This window comes from Akebia trifoliata, chromosome 3 (genome assembly GCF_017979445.1).
Source record: "Akebia trifoliata isolate Shusen 1 chromosome 3, ASM1797944v1, whole genome shotgun sequence".
Classification (NCBI taxonomy): Eukaryota; Viridiplantae; Streptophyta; class Magnoliopsida; order Ranunculales; family Lardizabalaceae; genus Akebia; species Akebia trifoliata.
The window spans coordinates 57213433-57232001 of NC_141377.1; the positions used below are offsets into that span (position 1 = coordinate 57213433).

At 36.0% G+C, this 18569-nt stretch overlaps 2 protein-coding genes across 2 annotated transcripts; both read left to right on the forward strand.

The window, feature by feature from the left end:
• The first annotated feature begins 679 nt into the window (after positions 1 to 679).
• LOC147408280 (ER-based factor for assembly of V-ATPase) lies at positions 680 to 6996 on the forward strand. Its single transcript, XM_086437207.1, has 5 exons — positions 680 to 1038; positions 1162 to 1300; positions 5212 to 5297; positions 5451 to 5598; positions 6469 to 6996. The coding sequence occupies exons 1-4, from the start codon at positions 772 to 774 to the stop codon at positions 5577 to 5579; spliced, it is 621 nt and encodes a 206-aa protein (XP_086293333.1). The 5' UTR covers positions 680 to 771; the 3' UTR covers positions 5580 to 5598; positions 6469 to 6996.
• On the forward strand, positions 6464 to 17388 carry LOC147408281 (uncharacterized). The gene is made up of 4 exons (XM_086437206.1): positions 6464 to 6522; positions 14925 to 15457; positions 15587 to 15762; positions 16757 to 17388. Exons 2-4 carry the CDS (start codon positions 15083 to 15085, stop codon positions 16851 to 16853), a joined length of 648 nt encoding a protein of 215 aa, XP_086293332.1. The 5' UTR covers positions 6464 to 6522; positions 14925 to 15082; the 3' UTR covers positions 16854 to 17388.
• The last annotated feature ends 1181 nt before the right edge of the window (positions 17389 to 18569 follow it).

Here is an 18569-nt window from a genome sequence, read left to right on the forward strand (position 1 = left end):
GGGTCATGATAATCTGACACCCCCTTATGCCCCATCACAAAATTGTAGACCATTTGTCTTAGGATACATAGAAATCCTAAATCTTTTTCTTGTGTATCCCAAGATAAATGATATACGATTTTGTGTTGAGGGCGTCAAAAAATCATTATTTTTATCTCAATAAGATGACAATTTCTCCCCCCAATCTCTGAACAGAGAGAAGAAGAAGATTGAAGATGAAGAATCAAAAAAGGGAGACAAACAAGAATAATTAGCGGAGAGCTTGTCTATGGTATCTTGTCTTATTCACAAACAATAGTGAGATAACTCGGGTGAATCATCTCGATTGATTTTGGAAGTCATGATTGGCACAAATTTTATGGACTTAGAGAAAAGGCCGCAATCCTTATTTTTTAAGTTTTAAGAGATATTACTTAATAGACTTAGGGGTGTCTTTTTAAATGCACTTTGAGTTGTGGCTTGGTGTCTTAACAACTCAATTAGTAAAATCTTTCTTTCTTAATACCCCCTCATATAGGAATTGGTGTGGCACTAGTACAAGTTGGTGTGGTAATAGCAGCTCTCTTTCTCATGGTCCAGGTGAGATTGGGTTAGTGGGTCAATGGATCCAATTGGGTTATTATTTGAAACAGACCGTAACCCGATCTGTTTTTGAACTTGGAAGTTGGAACCTGGAAGCGATTCTCTTGGTTAGTTGGCTTAACTAGCAGCAAAGGAAGAAAACAATCCCCAACCCAAAGTGGTCTCAAATTTCAAAGAAAAACCTGAAAGATGAGCGAAGACGAAGCTTATAATTCAAGTGGTCTGATAATAGCGAACAACGAAACCATTCGATCTTTCCTCCTCTCTGCCTCAGAAGATTCAAATCTCAGTCACGAACTTCGACAAATCGCTTCCACTCTCTCGTCTTCGCCACGCGTCCCTTATAAATCTCTCAGAACTCTCTGGTTCGCATCACCTTCTTCAACCAGACCTAAGCTTCTCCATCTCTTCTCTGGATCCGATTTCGTTTTCTCAAGCCCTAAACCTAGAGAGAAGGTGACGCGAATCAATCAAATGAAAAAACCCTAATTTTGCGATTTCTGATTCTGTTTTTTGTCTCGAGAATATTTGATTTGTGATTTTTATTTTATTTTATTTTTTTTGGGGGGGAAATTTTAGAGCGAAGAATTGAAGGACAGATTGAGAAAGCTTACAGATTTGGCGGAACGAAAAGCGTATAAGGAGCTCGTTAAAGATATCACTCCGAAAAAGGACACCAGTGAACCTTTCTCGTCTTATAAAGATCAGCTAGGATTCGGTAAGATTCTGGTTTTCGTTACTGAATTATTAGGTATTCTGGATTGCCGTTTTCCATCATCTCTTCTGTTCTATAATCTTGCCACTTAACTAACGCTACATGTGTATTGTTTTTCCCTTATGAACATTAATAAAATATTTAATAAAAATTAGTTCTTAATTGAAGGCTAATGAAGACACCAGTGAAAAATGAGTTCTTTAGTGAGAATCGAAGGCTATAAAATGGTAGATAGAGTTGAATGAAAAATTAGGATTCATGTTGTCAACCCCATGTTTGGGATAAAACATAAAGAATAATGATAATGATAATGGTGATGTTGTCAACAAATAAGTGCGAGGAGAGAGCTCTACTATATTTTTTTGATGCTTGGTACAAAGTTTGAGTTTGTTTTGGGTGAGTAATTCGAGGCCAAGCACAAGAGACATTATTCTTCTCTATATAGAGATTTCATCAACCCATTCACCAATTGTGGAGCTGATTAGTTTTGTTTTCCTACATTAATTGTGGTAATAGAGCAATGTTGCTCATATCACCATACTGGATGCAATTTACTTTTTCAGGAAACAACCTTTGATCAATCATCAAACTTCTTGAGGTTTCGTTCACAAGTCCACAATAAGATGTTCAAAACCAATTGATGGTCAACCTGTACTTCAACTGTATGACTAAAATACGTCAATTGTATCACAATAATGTCTCCTATGTTGGTAGAACTAGTATACATGCACCCAAAGTTATGGAGCTATTTTGCCCGGTCCTTGGTAGGTGTTGTCTCATGCATTATGTATTCTCTATCTACTCACGTGTGTCAGTTTCAGGCATGATGCAACAAAGGACGTTAAATATGGTCTATCTGAATTCTAAACAAATGCAACCTAGAATCGTTTCTAGACCGGAATCCCCAATTTGCAGTATTTCTTTTACTAGTATGGATTAGAAAAACTGTCAAAAATTCAACTCAAATTCATGAAAAAGGTCCAACTTCCTATGAAACCTACCATTCAAACGTTGCTTTCACATTGCTTTGATCAAGGAAAACTTGAAGATATCAGTGTTTCAGAAACCCACCATTCTGATGAGTAAGTAGTTGCGAATTCCGCAACTCACTCAGATGTTTTAAATATGGTGGAGTTGGACACTTGTTTTGTCTAAAAAAAAACTTGAAATTTGGAGAATAGGACAATGAACAAAAACATTATTAGAAATAGGTGTGAACCAGTATTGGAAATGATGTTGGCTACACAATCGGAAATAAAAGACAACTTTTTTTTTTGATAGGTAAAGATGGGTTAGTGGCTAGCATAAGAAGTGTGGGTTCAAGGGGGTTTGAACCTATGAAGTGGGGACAACCATCCACACATCGTACCACTTAGCTAAGTGGCACTTCTTGAAATAGAAGATAACGAAGACTATCTTCGAAACTCAAGTAATGATATCAAAACTTGGTCTTGGAGTTCGGTTCGTCCGGCAATTATTGTGAGTGTTGTGATCTGAACTCGATTCAATGTGAGCTAAATTATGTCTCAAGACCAAGTTAGAGCCAAGTCAAATAAAAAAAATTGAGTCATGTTGTAATCATGATCAACTCTTATGGAAAGTCAACTAAATATTGGACGATGCCTAAAACCACGACTATAATATAAAATGAAACGATAAAGGGTGCATAATATATATCAAGCCATCATCGTTATTTATCCTCAAGATAAGTATCAACATAATATATATTATGAGATACATAACAATATTGATCCTTTATTTCACACAACATGGGATCATTTGTTTGTTTTTTTCCTTGGAATTTCAAGGATGTTTTGTTTTTTTAGTCATTTAATTTAGGCTTTGGAAGGCATGAATCGGATGCTGACCTGGACTCAGAGATGAGGGACCATCCTAGTGTTTTTTAATGATGCCACACCTGAATTGTGCCTCAAAGAGATATTAGTGCGTGTTATTCGAACGGAAATTCTCAACCTCATCCATTGCTTTGAAAACACAATCATGGAAAAATAAATCTCTCTCCTTTAGTCTCTCTCTTTCTCGCTACAAAAAAGCTTCTAACTTAACGAGAAGTTCTGAAAAAAAAATACAGTCTCAATTCCTTTCATTGCTTACACTAGAATAACATTTAGAGCAAGGATGCTGATATTGACATCGTGATGTGTGTTCCTGCCCCTCAAAGACATGGCTATTTTCCTCTTTCCACAAGCCACAACATATGGCAAAGATAGCAACAACAAAAAAAACACAATTCTTTTCCTGCCAGAAAAGGGGCAAATTGCCAACTACGGAACAAAAGAGGAACTGATTTAGGGAAACTCACAGGATGGAAAAGAGAGATAAAATGGGACCAAATGGCTTAGGCGAAGTCACAATGAATCAAGTGATGGTTGATTAACTTACACCTAGCTTTAAGCATAAGAAAAACTCAACACCGAGGTACAATCCCAACCTATAATATGATTCACTGCCAAATCCTATATGAGGAAACTAACACCTTCCTGCTCTCTCTCTCTCTTATATAGATAGGACTAGGATCAAGATCCAACATGTTTTGTAAACTAGGGTTAGAAGCTTTGGAATGGGTTGATTTTTGGTGAGAGCGGTCTCTATGGTGAAGAGATCATCCTCACCAAAAATCAGCCCATTCCGAAACTTCTAACCCCAGTTTACAAGTTGAAGAATCATGGACCGCCCATTTTTCGTAGGTCACTTTTGATGGGGTTAGAAGTTTCAGAATGGACTGATTTTTTTTTATTTTTTATTTTTTTGAGGATGATCTCCTCACCATAGAGATCCTCACAAAAAAACGGCCCATTCTGAAACTTCTAACCTCAATTTACAAAACACGTTGGATAAAATGTTGGATCTTGATCCTGCCTGATATATATCCTTTTGGTAAAGTGAATTCCCACAATGAAGCTTGTTGGTGACATATAATGAGACCACCAGGAATAAGCTAAACAATGAAAAGTTTGGCTGTATAAAACTCTTAACATATTATGCCTTCCCTAAAAATGAGGTTCTACAAAAAGCATGCGTCAAAAGAAGCAAATGACAAGTCCCTTAGAACTAGACCAAATTTCATCCCGTCAAGTTTCTATTGAGTTAATAAGAAATCTGGTTCAACGAGGCCGAGTTTGGAGTTGATGAGTTTTAATATACTAGTTTTCCTACTTTTCTGACATGGCCCAAAAGATTAAAAGTGTCATCTTATCCATACTTGTTACAACATAGATGTGGCACTAATATCTGGGGTGTTGGGATGGCTTCTTAGTTCATATTCCTGACACATGCCTAGCCTGAATGATGCAACTAGTCTGATTTGACACCTTGTTCAATGCGACCATATAATACAAAATATATCTTATTCAATGGTGTCCCCTCTCACCCCTCCCCCCACAGTCCTCTCCAAAACAAAATTACACTTTGGGTTGTGCATTGTAATTTGTACTTAACCCAGTTACCCATACTTTATTAGAGAAATTTTTACTAACTCATGAAGTAAAGATCTTGAAATTACCGTGACAGTACTCATTCTAAAATAAATCACATAATTTTACTGTTGTGGTAATTATTTATCTTTTTAAAACAGTAAGATAACAGGGGAAAAATTGGTATTTCGACAAATTAATATCAGGGGCATTTATGGTATTTACTAATATAGACTTTTAACCTTTAAAAAAAACCTTATTTACCAACTTTGTAAATAGTTTGGAATGTGCACTGTCCTGGTACATAAGATGATTTCCTTGCATGTTTTGGTAACGCACCCTTTATTATGTCCTCCAACTTTAGTCACTGTGGTTGGTGAAATATTTTTTATTTGTAAGTTTATTATTCAAGCTTCTCATTTAACTTTTACGATATCGTCTGGATGTGTCGAAGGCTTATGTGATCGCAAATGTTTACAGGTTTACATGTTGGGCTTACAATGTTTACTGGCTATTTGGTTGGATATGCTGCATTCAGAGCTCTGTTCAATCACAGTACTGTCATGGTAACTTCAAAACATAATCCTACATTTATATTTGTTTATAATCGTAGTAGGGACTCCTAAATTTATTTTTGGAAAGAAATATATTCTTTTACGTTACCCTCTCACTTTTAGAGTTAACGCAGTTCGATGTTTGCTCTTACATTGATTTTGTAGAATGCCGCTGGAGGTATACTTGGATTGGTTTGTGGTATGCTCCTGGAAACACTTCTTTTTATAATTAGAGCTTCCAACCAAGATCGAGTATCCTCATCGTCTGCTTCAATGTTAAAAAAAAGGCAATAACAGCTTGGTCTCTCAAGAGGTTCGTCTTTTGTTTTCTTTCTAGTATCGTTTTTGAAATATTAAACACCTCATGGTCTAATTTTGTGTTCTGACTGATATAATTTGTTGCATATGAAACTTATTCTTACGCAAATAGTGGCCTTGAGCCCTTGACTTAGACCTAATGTTATCTAAATAGATGTGACCTTTAAGCTTTTGTGCAATGTTGTAATAATGAAATTGTAAAATTTTGAGGACTGTGATTCAAATTGTTGGATTGTATGATTCATTACAATTTTTCTATGTTTAATAGGAAATAATATTTTAGCCTTTTTAAAATATATAATATGCCCAACCATTCAACAGTCCATACAATGACGTGGTTTTGTACAAGCATTTATAAGTAACAACAAGGACAATCTATTATATAAACACAATTCTTAGCTCAGAGCTTGCAAAAGAAAAATGATACTTAGAAAAACTAAAAATCAAGTATTGTCACTTCGTAGTCTAGGAAGGAAGAAGGAAAAGAATTATTAAAGATGGTCTTTGTACTTGATTGCATCATTTCAATGTCAAATCAAACAATCTCTCTTCAAGAAACCCGATCCCCAATTGATTAAATTGCATGGATGGATTGCTTATTTTCCTTTTGTATTAGGAAATTAATAAAAACACCCTCTTCTTGTTTATAGTATGCAAGGCCGAAGATTAAAAAAAAATTCAAACATAGTAACTGTTTTCATCTAAATATGTGCCCCATATTTGATTCAAATTGTTAATTGTACTCGAATTGTTCGAAGAGCAGTCATAGTTTATCTAAAGGGATTCATGAATAAGATTCAAATTGTTTTGTTTAAGATTTAATTCGAGTTGTACAACTTCAATAAAATTACCTCTATGGAAACAGGTCTTTAATCGATAGATGCAATAATGCTGGATGACGTCTGTCGAGGAATTGCAGGTCCGATGATCTTTCTTTATAAGATTGCAATCCCTATGAACTCAATCATTGACCATTGGAATTGATTGAGTTCTGTATTTGATTTTCATACATGCATAATATAAGCCCTCAATTCATTGCTTTAAATTCAGCTTTGGCACTCAGGTTTTATCCTCATAAATTTGAGAGAGAGAATATGAGCATTGCAAGTTAAGTCACATCTTCCTCTTAATTCTAGATACCTACTACTGTGACCTTGAGTTTAATGTGGTTAACTCCAACAGTTCTTATGGTTTAAAAATGGAAAGGTTGTAATAGGAATCGTCAACATTTTCTTACTGATTTTGATTAGATGTAGACACATTAGCAACTTAAGTGATCAAGATTCTTAGAGCCATAAAATTGTGTGTTGGGAGCTGAGTTGCTTGTATTATCTTTGATCTCTTTGAGTGTATGAATTTGGTTTGAAAACAGAGAAATTCTACTTTTTTCCAATCTGATTCCAATTGCTTAGGTATATTGTAATGAAACTTAGAGGTTGTTGACTTGTTGGTTCAAGTCCCCCCTTCCCCCTTTTTTTTGTTGATATAGTTCTGTTTGAAGTTCTCTTTTCTGCTTGTTTTGTTAATGCTTAAAGTTATTCTCTACTGTTTTCTTCATGATGTTAATTTCAGCTCCTTTCACTTTGTCAAAATGCCATAATTTTTGTACCATTTGGAAGCTTTTCTAACAATCTCAATATTACATAATTTTGAAATATGAATTGAGCAAGTTTATGACTAGAACATTGGATATGATACGGCATGTCTGAGATTACTATTTATGCAGTTTTCACTTCTTTTTTGAGGATATTCTAAAATTTTAATGGAATGAGTATTGGTAGTATTACCAGCCAAACACACATGACATGAGGGGTACACAAGTAGACTTTGTTGCAGCAGCAGAGATGATGACAATTTCTTTCACTAGGAGAAAATTCTTAATTTATGGTTGAGATGGGATGGATCTCTAGAAAAATTTATTATTTTCTTAAAATTAAAAAAAATAATTATGGCGTGTTTGATTGGGCATGGAAAATGGGTTGGAAAGTAATTTTCCATGGAAATGAGTTTTTTTTTTTTTTTTTGTGTTTAATTGTATTTTTACATGGACAATAGATTTCCACCCTGTGAAAACCAAGTTAAGGTAAGATTTCATTTTTCCATGGAAAAATGAAATCCCACCCTCAAATCCCAACCCTAAATCAAAAACCATAAACCTTTCTTCACCACCACCATCACCACCGTCGATAACCACCCTCGTCTCCCCTCTCGCTCAAGCCCCAAAAGTCAAAAGTCAAATCTCAATCTTATAAACAGATCTAGGAAGAAGATGATGGTTGGAAAGGAGGATCGAGTGTCAAGTTTGAACTTGAGCTATACATAGAATCGACATCCATTACTGTTGAATCCCATGCTTTCTTCAGTTTCTTCCTCTCTTACTTCGGAAGATTTCTTGTAATGAGGTGTTTGCTTCGTCAGGTACTTAGAGGTCAAACTTTGTAGTTAGGTTTTGTTTAGGGGGTTAAGATCCGTGTGGAGTTCTAGGTCTAATTAGGAATTTATTCTTTTTTTAAGCGATTTATGTATTTTTGGTGATTTCTTTTCCGATCTCAACTTCAAATTTCTTATGATGCATTACAAATTAGAGCAAAATCCCTCCTCCCCATCTACAAACAGAGGATTTTGATTTCCCCACCATACCCATCTTCCACTTAAACTTTTTTTTTTTTTTTTTCATGCATTTCAAAATCCATAAAAAAATGACTTTCCATGAAATACACACGTTAAGGAAATCTGTTTTTGATTTTTACTTTTTTCATTAAAAAACTTTCTTTTAAGCTGATCCAATAGATTGAAATGAAGGGTCATTGAACCACACTAGTTCAACGAGGGGATTTTGGTCTTTATGCCACGTGGCACTCTCTGAACCATCAAATCGAATTATAGGGTACTACATGAAAAATGCAACACAGCTCGCTTCAAAATTTTGAAGGAATTCTCTCCATTGGATTACACATGGCATTTTCAAAGTGGTATTCCAAATTTTGGCAGAAGTGTAAGGGCGTGAAATAAATTTAAAACGCCATTTGTCTCGTAAATAAGAGGGCTCCTGTAAAATTTTGAGGCAGCCTGTCCGCTTCAAACTTGTGACTCTTCGCCCATCTTTTTTCAATCAAAGAGAGATTCTATTGCCACACCATCTTTTTTTAATGCTACCCCAGTTCATATGCAAATCACCAGCACACATCTTTGGGGTGGTGTTAGCATAAATTGTTGCGGCAAAAGAAGCTCACTAAAAAACCAGTGATTTTTTGCTCATAGAATTTCTCGTCACAGTGGTCAACTCTCTAGTGCATGCCAGTCAAAACTAACGTTGGTAATTTTGTAAACTGAGGGAGCATTCGATACACACAGGGTCATGTATTGGTGGATTATGTGAGCACAGCAATTTTTTTTTTTTTTCAGAAAACGTGGAATTTTATTGTAAGACTATTTTCACTACAATACACGAAGGGAGTAGGGACCTTATTATGTGAATGGTTCAAAAGTATATTTAACATGAACACCAACAAAACCGTTTATTATATTTTTGTGCTCATAACTGATAACTGGGTGTGTTAACATCCCCACCCTTTCCTCCTCATCATCATTATTGTAAAGATGAATTTTATGATCACCTCGAGATTTTTGAACTCTGATTGGACAATCTGCAATTCCTTGAAATCTTCCCTGTTCCATGCAGAACCTTCAATGCCTAAGTTAGTTCTAGAAAAAATTTAGCAGAGATTTTGTGCTAAGAATGATGTATTTTTTAGTACAGGGATCCTCCTCTATTTATAAAGGGTGAGTTCTCCCTTTCCACATTTTTTTTTTTTTTTTTTTACAGAGATGAGGAACATGCGAAATTTCTCAATTAGAACTCTTTCCGGATTGTAGGGCTCAAAATTTGAAAATTCAGGTTTAGAGTGCTTTCTACACGGAATTTTGTTTCCCCGACTGCTACTATGCTCTGATCTGAGCATTTTCCTCGATACTTGACCCAAGTGAGCATTCTCCCTTCGGGTCAGAAGACTATTTCCCAACAACTCCATACCTTGGGCAACATGTGTCGTTATCCTATAGGTCGGAGGATTTATTCCTCCACAATCATCATCATAACATAACCTAATCCCTAAGATTTTGGCTCAGCTGAACGTTGTCTAAATGATATTAAGCCCAAAGTTTGGTGCGGATAAGACAATTAGGTTAGGTGCATTTGGATTCCAATCAATTATAGTAAGATCCTTTTTGTTCAATTATCTTAGTTGGTGCACCCACCACCATCATTGAGCAAGACTAGTATGGGTCTGTTCAAATGGTTATGGGTTCTGACCCTATCCATTAAATTGCTTACTCATTCGTTACACATACGGGTTTGAAGCAGAGCATCTTAGTAGAGGGTTGAAAAGCTATTGGTTCCCCCATACATGGTTTTCAGCCCGCTTTCTACAATTGGAAAATGCTCAACAGTAAAACTGACATCGATTCTCTCATTGTTGACGTGGACGGGGTGGATTTAGAGTGGGGGCGCTTGCCCCCACCCCCTTCAAATTCGATAAAGAAATATTTCCTTCACAATTTTTTTTTTTCCACTTTTAATTATCATCGTGATACGATTGAAAAGCATCTATGGCTATGTGTGCACCTCCAAATCAGCAATACTCTTCTCAATTTGTCTGTGAAGCAATGTCGAACATACCGTTTCTTCCGTACTACACACGTATCTCGTTCTTCCATACTACACTCGTATCTCGTTGTACCTTCGACCTTTTTGATGCTGCACGTGATGTTACCCTAGTTGTGGTGTACCCCACCACATCCAATCACGTGATGCATCCTATACTTTCCCATTTTTGTGGCCTTTTCCGTCTGCACGTTGGAATGGTTAACCTTTGGAGTAGGATTTAAAGTCTTAAACCAATAAAAAAGGAAACTTCAAAAAAGAAATTAATATATAAAAGGTTATAAACAATAATGCTCAAAATAGTATATATAAACCAAAAATTCACTTTCATCAACTAATCAAAAGAACTTCAAAACAAAAAAAAATATATATATAGTAGAAGAAAGGGAGAGAAAGGATGGAAGTATTATCTATTCCTAAATATTAATATGGTTGGTCACAAATATCAATAGAGTTGTGTTGGAGTGACCTCAAGCTGAAACCTCATATCGTGCTTCTTGAGGTGAAAGTGGACAGGATCCATAGATGCTTTTTCATATTGTAGACACGTGATTTCGTCATTACGATGATCACATCTACGATGGTTTGGAGTCGCCACCATTCATTTTTGTAAGTGGGTGTGAATGGTCACCCAATGTGCATTTTTTAGAAAATGTGGCATTTTTGACGTTTAGTGACTCTCGATGGATAGGAATTAATCGAATCTTGAGATTCGGCGTAAGCGGCTCGGTTGGAGAAAAGGGAAGGTGTTAGGCACCATTTTCTCTTCACTAAATAGTGGTAACCTCAACTCAACTCGGTCATTTTAATCGAAAATACAAGAATAAAAACGAAAGTGCCACGTGTTGATAATGTGTACCTTAAGTAGGGATTTATTTTTGGCTTGATTATAGAATCATCCCATTGAAGGGGATGATCCTTATAAACCTTTGCCTTGAGAAGAGAGGAAGGGATAATAGAAGAGGGAGGAGGAGAGGGCGTAAAAGAAAATTGGGGTTATTTTGTTGCACCCACCTTGTATCTTCGATCTTCTTTTCTTCTTCTTCTTTGATGTCTTCTAAGGTCCTTAGTAGTTTAGAAAAATGTTATTTTTTTTGTGTAATTGAAAGAGCAGAGGAGAGATGAGAGAGGTGAGTGGAGTATAGTAATTTTTTTGTGAGACTTGGGAGAGAGAATTGGTAGTATTTTTTTAGTAAGAGTGGGAGGGGAGAATTTTGTAGTGAAAAGTTGGGAGAATTTTTAGGAAGAGGATGAGGGTATTTATACATGTTGAGGAGTTATTTTAAGGATATAATGGGGTGAAGTGAAGAAAAATGATAGAATGGTTATGAGTTTGAGAGGGAAGTGAGTTTAATTTAGAGGAGATTGGAGGGTATTTAGGGAAGGGGAGTTAAATGGGTGAGTTTTGATCCAAATGGTTTGGATCCTACCCAACCCATTTGGGTGAAGTGTTTGGTGAGGTGAGTTTAAGATGGTGGTTGTGATTAAATGATATTTGATTTAAGAGAATTGAGGATTTAAAGAGGTGGTTGATGATATTTTGGGAGGGTGAGGGAGATGATGCCATGTGTCAAAGTGAGTGGAAATGAAAAATTGAGATAGGTTGATGGGAGAGGTTGAATGTTTGACTTGAGAGGATGGTGTAGGTTTAGGTTGTAGATGTCGGTTTTGTAGGGAATGATGAGGGTAGATTAGGGGAGGTATAGGTTAGGGGTGTGGGTAGATGTGTTTGATTTGAGAGAAAAGGTGATGGGTTGATGTGTGGGTAGATGAAGTTTAAATAAAATTACTGGGATAGGTAGTTGGGTGAGGGAGGTGAGATGGGGTGATGATATGTGTCATCTTTTGATGATAAAAGAGTGATTGGTTGATGTGGGTTGTGGTTTATGGGTTAGGGTTGTGGGTTGGATAATGAATTAGATATGGTTAATGATTTGTGGGCTTTGTAATGTTGGGATTGGGTTTTAGAAATGGTTTTGGGTTTTAGGGATTGATTGATGGTTATTTTGGAATGGATTTTGAGGGTGTAGGTTGGTTTTAGATTTTAGGTAGTGTGGGATTAGGTTTAGGTTAGGGTTAAGATGAGGAAGATAGATTTTGAAGAATTGAGGGTTTATGGGCCTTAGGTGGGTTTAGGTTTTTTTCGAATTCGGAGATGGAGCGGTGAAGGGATAGGTGTGGTAGGCGTCTCAAGTCTCGTTTTTTAATTTTATTTATTTTTTTTGTGATTTTTGAAATCATTGGTTTGATCAAAGATGCCACGTGTTGGCAAATCGTGCTTTTTAGGCCCGTTGGAGAATTTCATCGAGCATTCGGGTATTCTTAGATACAAGGGCGGAGCGGTGAGGGTTGGACAACTGGAGGATAGGTCAAACCCCTTTGGTGGGTCCTTTGGACCATTGAGAGGTCTTAGGGGCCTCGGTTCGATTAAGACATCACTTTTTAGCGATTTGGGCTTTTGAAGCCCGTTGGTCAATTTTGTCGAAAAATCGATGTTTTGAGTGGAGCGGGGTAGATGGGAGTATGCCAAGTCCTTTTGATGGGGCTCCCTAGACCCTTAGGGGGTCTTAAGGGCCTTGATTCGATTAAAATGTCATTTTTCAATTGATTTGGGCTTTTGAGGCCCGTTGGCAAATTTTATTGAAAAATCTGTTTTTTGGGCCCTTTCGAGTATGGGCTCGTTCAAATTGGGGTGTCTACACATATCTTGATGAAAATCATGTATCGTTCTCATACACTTTCACATCAAGAAGTGCGATATGAGATTCTAACCTGAGGTCACTTTAGTATTATTCATATCAATAATCAAGAATTAATCGTTTATTGTAGGTGCCAGTTAACTTAGTTGGTAAAGTTTTTGGATGATAATACTAAAGACTTGAGTTCAAATCCCACTGACACTAAGTTATTGAGCTCATTAAAACAAGTTTAACAATCAACAAAAAAAAAAAAGAAATAATTGTTTATGATAGTAATTGTGAATTGAGAGCAACAGAGTTGATATTAAGACACAAGCCTTCAGTGGAAACATAAATGTTGATAATATTGCAATCGTAAGATTACGTTTTTTTCTTTTTTCTTTCTTTCTTTTGATTGGTAAGCCAGTTTTTAATGAGTTTAGTAACTTGGTGTTGGCGGGATTTGACCTCATGTCTTTGATATCATCACCCAGGGACTTTATCAACTAAGTTAGGTGGTGCCTATTTAATAATTTTATAAACTTGATTTCTTAGACCAATACTTTGCTTGTGAAAGTGTTTAAACTTTGATTAAAGTTGAAAATAATTTGACGATGTGGTTGTATGATAATAATGGGGAAAATTAGATGAAGGCAAATTATATATTGTTCAATTAGAAAAGGTTATAGATTGATTAGATTTTTAATGTTCTTAATAGAATAAAATAATAATCTTTACTATAATAATGAGAGAAGGTGGAGAAAGTGTGGTTTGACACCAAAATATTTGGAATCACAAATGTCCCTCCCCCACTTTAACATTTAAAAACTTAAAACAATCAAGGTTATCTTGGTAAAGAAACAAGTAAGATCAAAATCTAAAATCCTCATAGCAAAGAAGAAGAATGAGAAAGTGAGTGGATGGTGACAAAGAAGGAGAGAGATAGACTTGGTAGCCTCTTGGGTGGGTGAACAGAGAAAAAGAAAAATTACTTCAATTAGGTGGGTACAAAGTAGGATATTCAATAGATTAAGCTCGAATTAGATCAGGTTCGATTTGATACCAATCTGGTAAGAATTGGATCTGTAACTGATTTGATAAGTATCATATAAGATTCTTAACAGATCGAGTTCTTATCAAATCTCAATATGAAGATCCAAATCTGATCTAATAACAATCAAATCAGGTTTAAATCGGAGCAAACCCTACTTGATGTACAAAATTTAAATAAACTTAATATATTAAAATAAATATTTAGTATAATTTAAATAATTTCTAATATTTTATCAGATTGAATCCTTATTGGATGTGGACATGGTCAATCCAAATTTGATCCAATAAGATATCAAAGCTGATCTTTACTAGAATCTAAACCATTAATCCAAGCCTGAAGTTATTGGATTGGAGCAAATCGTATTTTGATTCTAATCCAATCCATTGAGGATATTAATACACAGAGAAATGTCAATTTTTAGGTGGGTACATCAAGTTGAATATTTTAATTATTTGCAAATAGCGCCACCGTAACCTAAACCTAAACCTAACCAACTTTAGTACCTTTGAGAAATTTGTTGCTCATTTTCCTTTATTTTGTCGTCACATCGCTCACACAGATTCCACTGCATCACTCGTGCGAGTCCTACACGGACAGGCTGACCCCTAACATGATACATGGTTTTTTCTATTTATTTCACGTCCCGACGTATAAATTTGACACGTGGAAGATAAGTAGTTAAACTATCACGTGTAGAATCACATGTGTCTTGACTTTAGACGCCGTCACTTAACGAAAGACTCCATCACTAACGGCAACAAGAGGGCTTTTTATATGTCAGATTTCCTCGTAGCTTTTTCTCTCGTGAGATGTGAGTAGATAGTAGAGTACTTTCCCTTTCGCTGTATTGGCTTTGTTCTCACTTTCTCACCCGGTCGAATAATGAAACTTCTTCTCACCAAAACCGGTTCGACTCCGGTTCACAGAACGCCGAAGATTTCCTACCAAGATCACGATTCCGTCACCAGAATCTTACTTCCAGGCAAGAACTACACGTATTCTCGGAGAGTTTCGCTGCATTTGGAGATAAAAAAACAAGAAAGATGTTTCAAGGAGGATCAGACGAGGTTTGTGGGAATGTGACATGATCCGATCGGTTCACAAAGTTTCCAACCGGTTCAGCAGTATCAGATCTGGATCATTTCCAGCTAATAGTGAAGATCTGTTGGGAGAAGAAGGAGATGGATCAGTGATTCTGAAGAATAAGAAGGTTTTAGGTGGAGATAATTATAATGATCGAGTTACGAGAAGTCGAGCAGAGGCAAAGATTGATGTTTTGGAGAATGAGATTGAATTTTCGAGTGGAGGAATCGGAAAAGGAAGGAACATTGGTGGTGGTAGAGGAGGTGATATAAGTGGTGATGATGAGAGCAAGATCGGTGCTTATTATCAACAGATTTTGAAATTGAATCCTGGAAATCCTCTTCTTCTAGGGAATTACGCAAAGTTCTTACATGAGGTACTAGAGTTCTCTCTCTCTCTCTCTGCTTGTATTTGATTTTGATGGAGTTGTTGAGGTTGATTTGGTTGTAAATGGATCTGTGATCGAATTCGTTAATTTGTTGGATCGAATTGTTGAAAAATTAAGGTGGAGAGAGATGTGGTGAGAGCAGAGGAGTACTACGAGAGAGCGATATTAGCGAGTCCAGCTGGAGATGGAGAATTGTTCTCTCTGTACGGAAAACTTATATGGGAGACTCACAGAGATGGAGAGAGAGCCCGTGGTTACTTCGACCATGCTGCCCAAGCATCTCCGCATGATTGGTAATTAGTTTATGCCGGTATTGTTAATGTGCGCCCTAAGGGCACACGTTAAAGTGCAATAAATACACCTAATAAATTGAATTTTATACCAAAAATACCCTTAAAAATTTGTTTTTACGAAAATATCCCAAGATTCCAATTTCGCAGGTATATTTATCGAAGAACCTTAACTTATTATAGTTTTTTTTATTAAAAAAAAATTGCAATGAAAATTCAAAGAAATTCTATTGCCACACCAATTTTTATCACAATGCACTAATCCTTTTGAAATTAAGCAGCCGGTTACAACTTTATACAATAGATTTATTTGGGAGACCTACCTGTTGTATTTCTATTACAAAAACTCTGTTGGAGTTCTGACAATTCCAATGGAACCTTATTTTATGAATTTTGTTACCCACCAAATTTAGTTTTATCAAGTTTCTCATCCAGAAACCTTGGCGTGGGGATCGACTTCATAAGTTTAAAATCAATGCAGTTAATTTGTTACTTAACATAACTTGTCACGAATCCTAACAGCAGGAATTTGTTGCATCCGAAAAAATTATCAGATGCCACAAACATTATGAAGGACAAAATTCTAAGAATTTTGAAAAAAAAAAAAAAAGGTTAATTTGGACCATTGAATTTTAATTTTAAATTTTGGAATTCGGTACCCATCAATTTTCAACACTAGCAGTTAAGCTCAAAAGCATTTTTTTTTTTTTTTAATTTGAATTTTTCCATGAAATCTAGAATTTTTCCATGAAATCTAGAAGATTGTAGTGTTGGATTGACAATTTCATAATCCACGTGGCTCCAAAGACCTATGGTAAGGTTTGAAATCTTGTTAAGTTAATCACGCTAAAATGTTTCATAACGTAGAGTTTGGTTGGTGACAAACTTGATAAAGTAGAAGAGTTTTCATAATAAAATTGCAACTAGTAAAAGTTTATGTGCTAATAGCAGCTCTCTAATAAGTGATTAAGTATTTATATTATATAATATTGTGCAGCTTCGTGCTGGGATCATACGCACACTTCCTCTGGGATGCGGGGGACGAAGATGATGAAGAAGAACCACAACTGAAAACAAACATCTTCCATGGTTGAAGCTTTTTCACTATCTACTCAATTAAATTAATCCACTACTTCATTAACTAACAAATAAATAACCACAGAATAACGTAACAAATTGTCTTTCTAATTGCTAAGTGAGGGGGGGAGAGAGAGAGAGAGAAAGAATGAGTAACAAAGCCTGAAGAAAGATGTCTGAAAAATCATTTTTGTTGTATATTGTAATTGCATTATTAGGTTTGTTACTCACTATTCTTACCGTATCTGTGGTTATGTTACCTTATGATCATAATCTCTCTTGAACATAATGTGGGACCTCCACCTCTCACAAATTCCTTTCTTACTGGTGGTGCCTATCAGGGTGTCGATCAACTCAGTGATTACCAACTGTCACGGCCTTATTCTTTCGAAGCGGGTTCGTGCGGCGCAAGGGGGTCAAATCCACTTGCAAGCCTGTAAAATGATCGTACACCACACACACGTAGCTAACAAACAAGTAAACGAGACAACACGAGGCAAAGTCCGGAGGTAACTTTGTTGATATAATATTGAATTACACGGTGCAACACGTCACCAACTATCACGGCCCTATTTTTTCGAAACGGGGTCGTGCGGCGCAAGGGGGTCAAATCCACTTGCAAGCCTGTAAAATAATCGTACACCACACACACGTAGCTAACAAACAAGTAAACGAGGCAACACGAGGTAAAGCCTAGAGGCAACTTTGTTGATATAATATTGAATTACACGGTGCAACACGTCATCAATTGTCACGGCCCTATTCTTTCGAAGCGGGGTCGTGCGGCGCAAGGGGGTCAAATCCACTTGCAAACCTGTAAAATGATCGTACACCACACACACGTAGCTAGCAAACAAGTAAACGAGGTAAAGCTTGGAGGCAACTTTATTGATATAATATTGAATTACACGGTGCAACGCGTTACAAAAGTAATAGATACGTTACAAGCAACTGATGATCCTATGACACGCGGGACTTCCACGGAACTAGGCTTCAATAACGTGGGTGTAGGCTAATACTTCTACAACGTTGGGAAATTGCTCTTCTATAAAGAGATCATGATCGTAAACACTGTTAAAATAAAATAAAATAACTACAATGTTGTTAAAATTATGACATTCATCTGAAATCTTCAAATTTTAATATCGTGAGGGGAAAGATTACCAACAATAGTGTGACAATATTCAAAGCATGGTAAAGATGAGAGAAAATACCGTTAAACAATGGATATATTTGAAATAAATGAAAATACACCTAAATTATTAACGAAAGTGTTGCCATAAATCATTTTCAAGACACAAGTTAGTCAGTTAGTATAAAGTTGATCTACTTAGAAATTAAAAAAACAAAAATGTCAATTTGATATTATACAATATCGGTACAAGAAAGTAACGGACCTGATAAAGGAAAGGGACATCAATTGATATCTGAGTAGGTTTGAAAGATTAATAAAAAAGTGGATATACGATATTGAACTAATTAATATGAGTTGTGATGAATGCACACGCTCATGATATACACGGCTGACGTGGTAAGTATGCAACCATAGATCGTTTTCATCAGGGTACACAGGAAAAAGATTAGACACGTACCCAACCGTGTGCGTTCATCATTATTTAATTAATATATACAAAAAAGCTCCATATACAAAGCTCATCAAGAATGGATCCAATGGACATAATAGTTTATCAAAATATCTAACTCCTTATTTGGTTTTTAAAGGATTTAAAGGT

Coding starts and splice junctions, on each gene's coding strand:
- LOC147408280 (XM_086437207.1), top strand. CDS start 772: ATGAGCGAAGACGAAGCTTATAATTCAAGTGGTCTGATAATAGCGAAC. Junction 1,039..1,161: donor GCCCTAAACCTAGAGAGAAG/GTGACGCGAATC, acceptor GGGAAATTTTAG/AGCGAAGAATTGAAGGACAG. Junction 5,298..5,450: donor TCAATCACAGTACTGTCATG/GTAACTTCAAAA, acceptor TTGATTTTGTAG/AATGCCGCTGGAGGTATACT.
- LOC147408281 (XM_086437206.1), top strand. CDS start 15,083: ATGATCCGATCGGTTCACAAAGTTTCCAACCGGTTCAGCAGTATCAGA. Junction 15,458..15,586: donor ACGCAAAGTTCTTACATGAG/GTACTAGAGTTC, acceptor TGAAAAATTAAG/GTGGAGAGAGATGTGGTGAG. Junction 15,763..16,756: donor CAAGCATCTCCGCATGATTG/GTAATTAGTTTA, acceptor AATATTGTGCAG/CTTCGTGCTGGGATCATACG.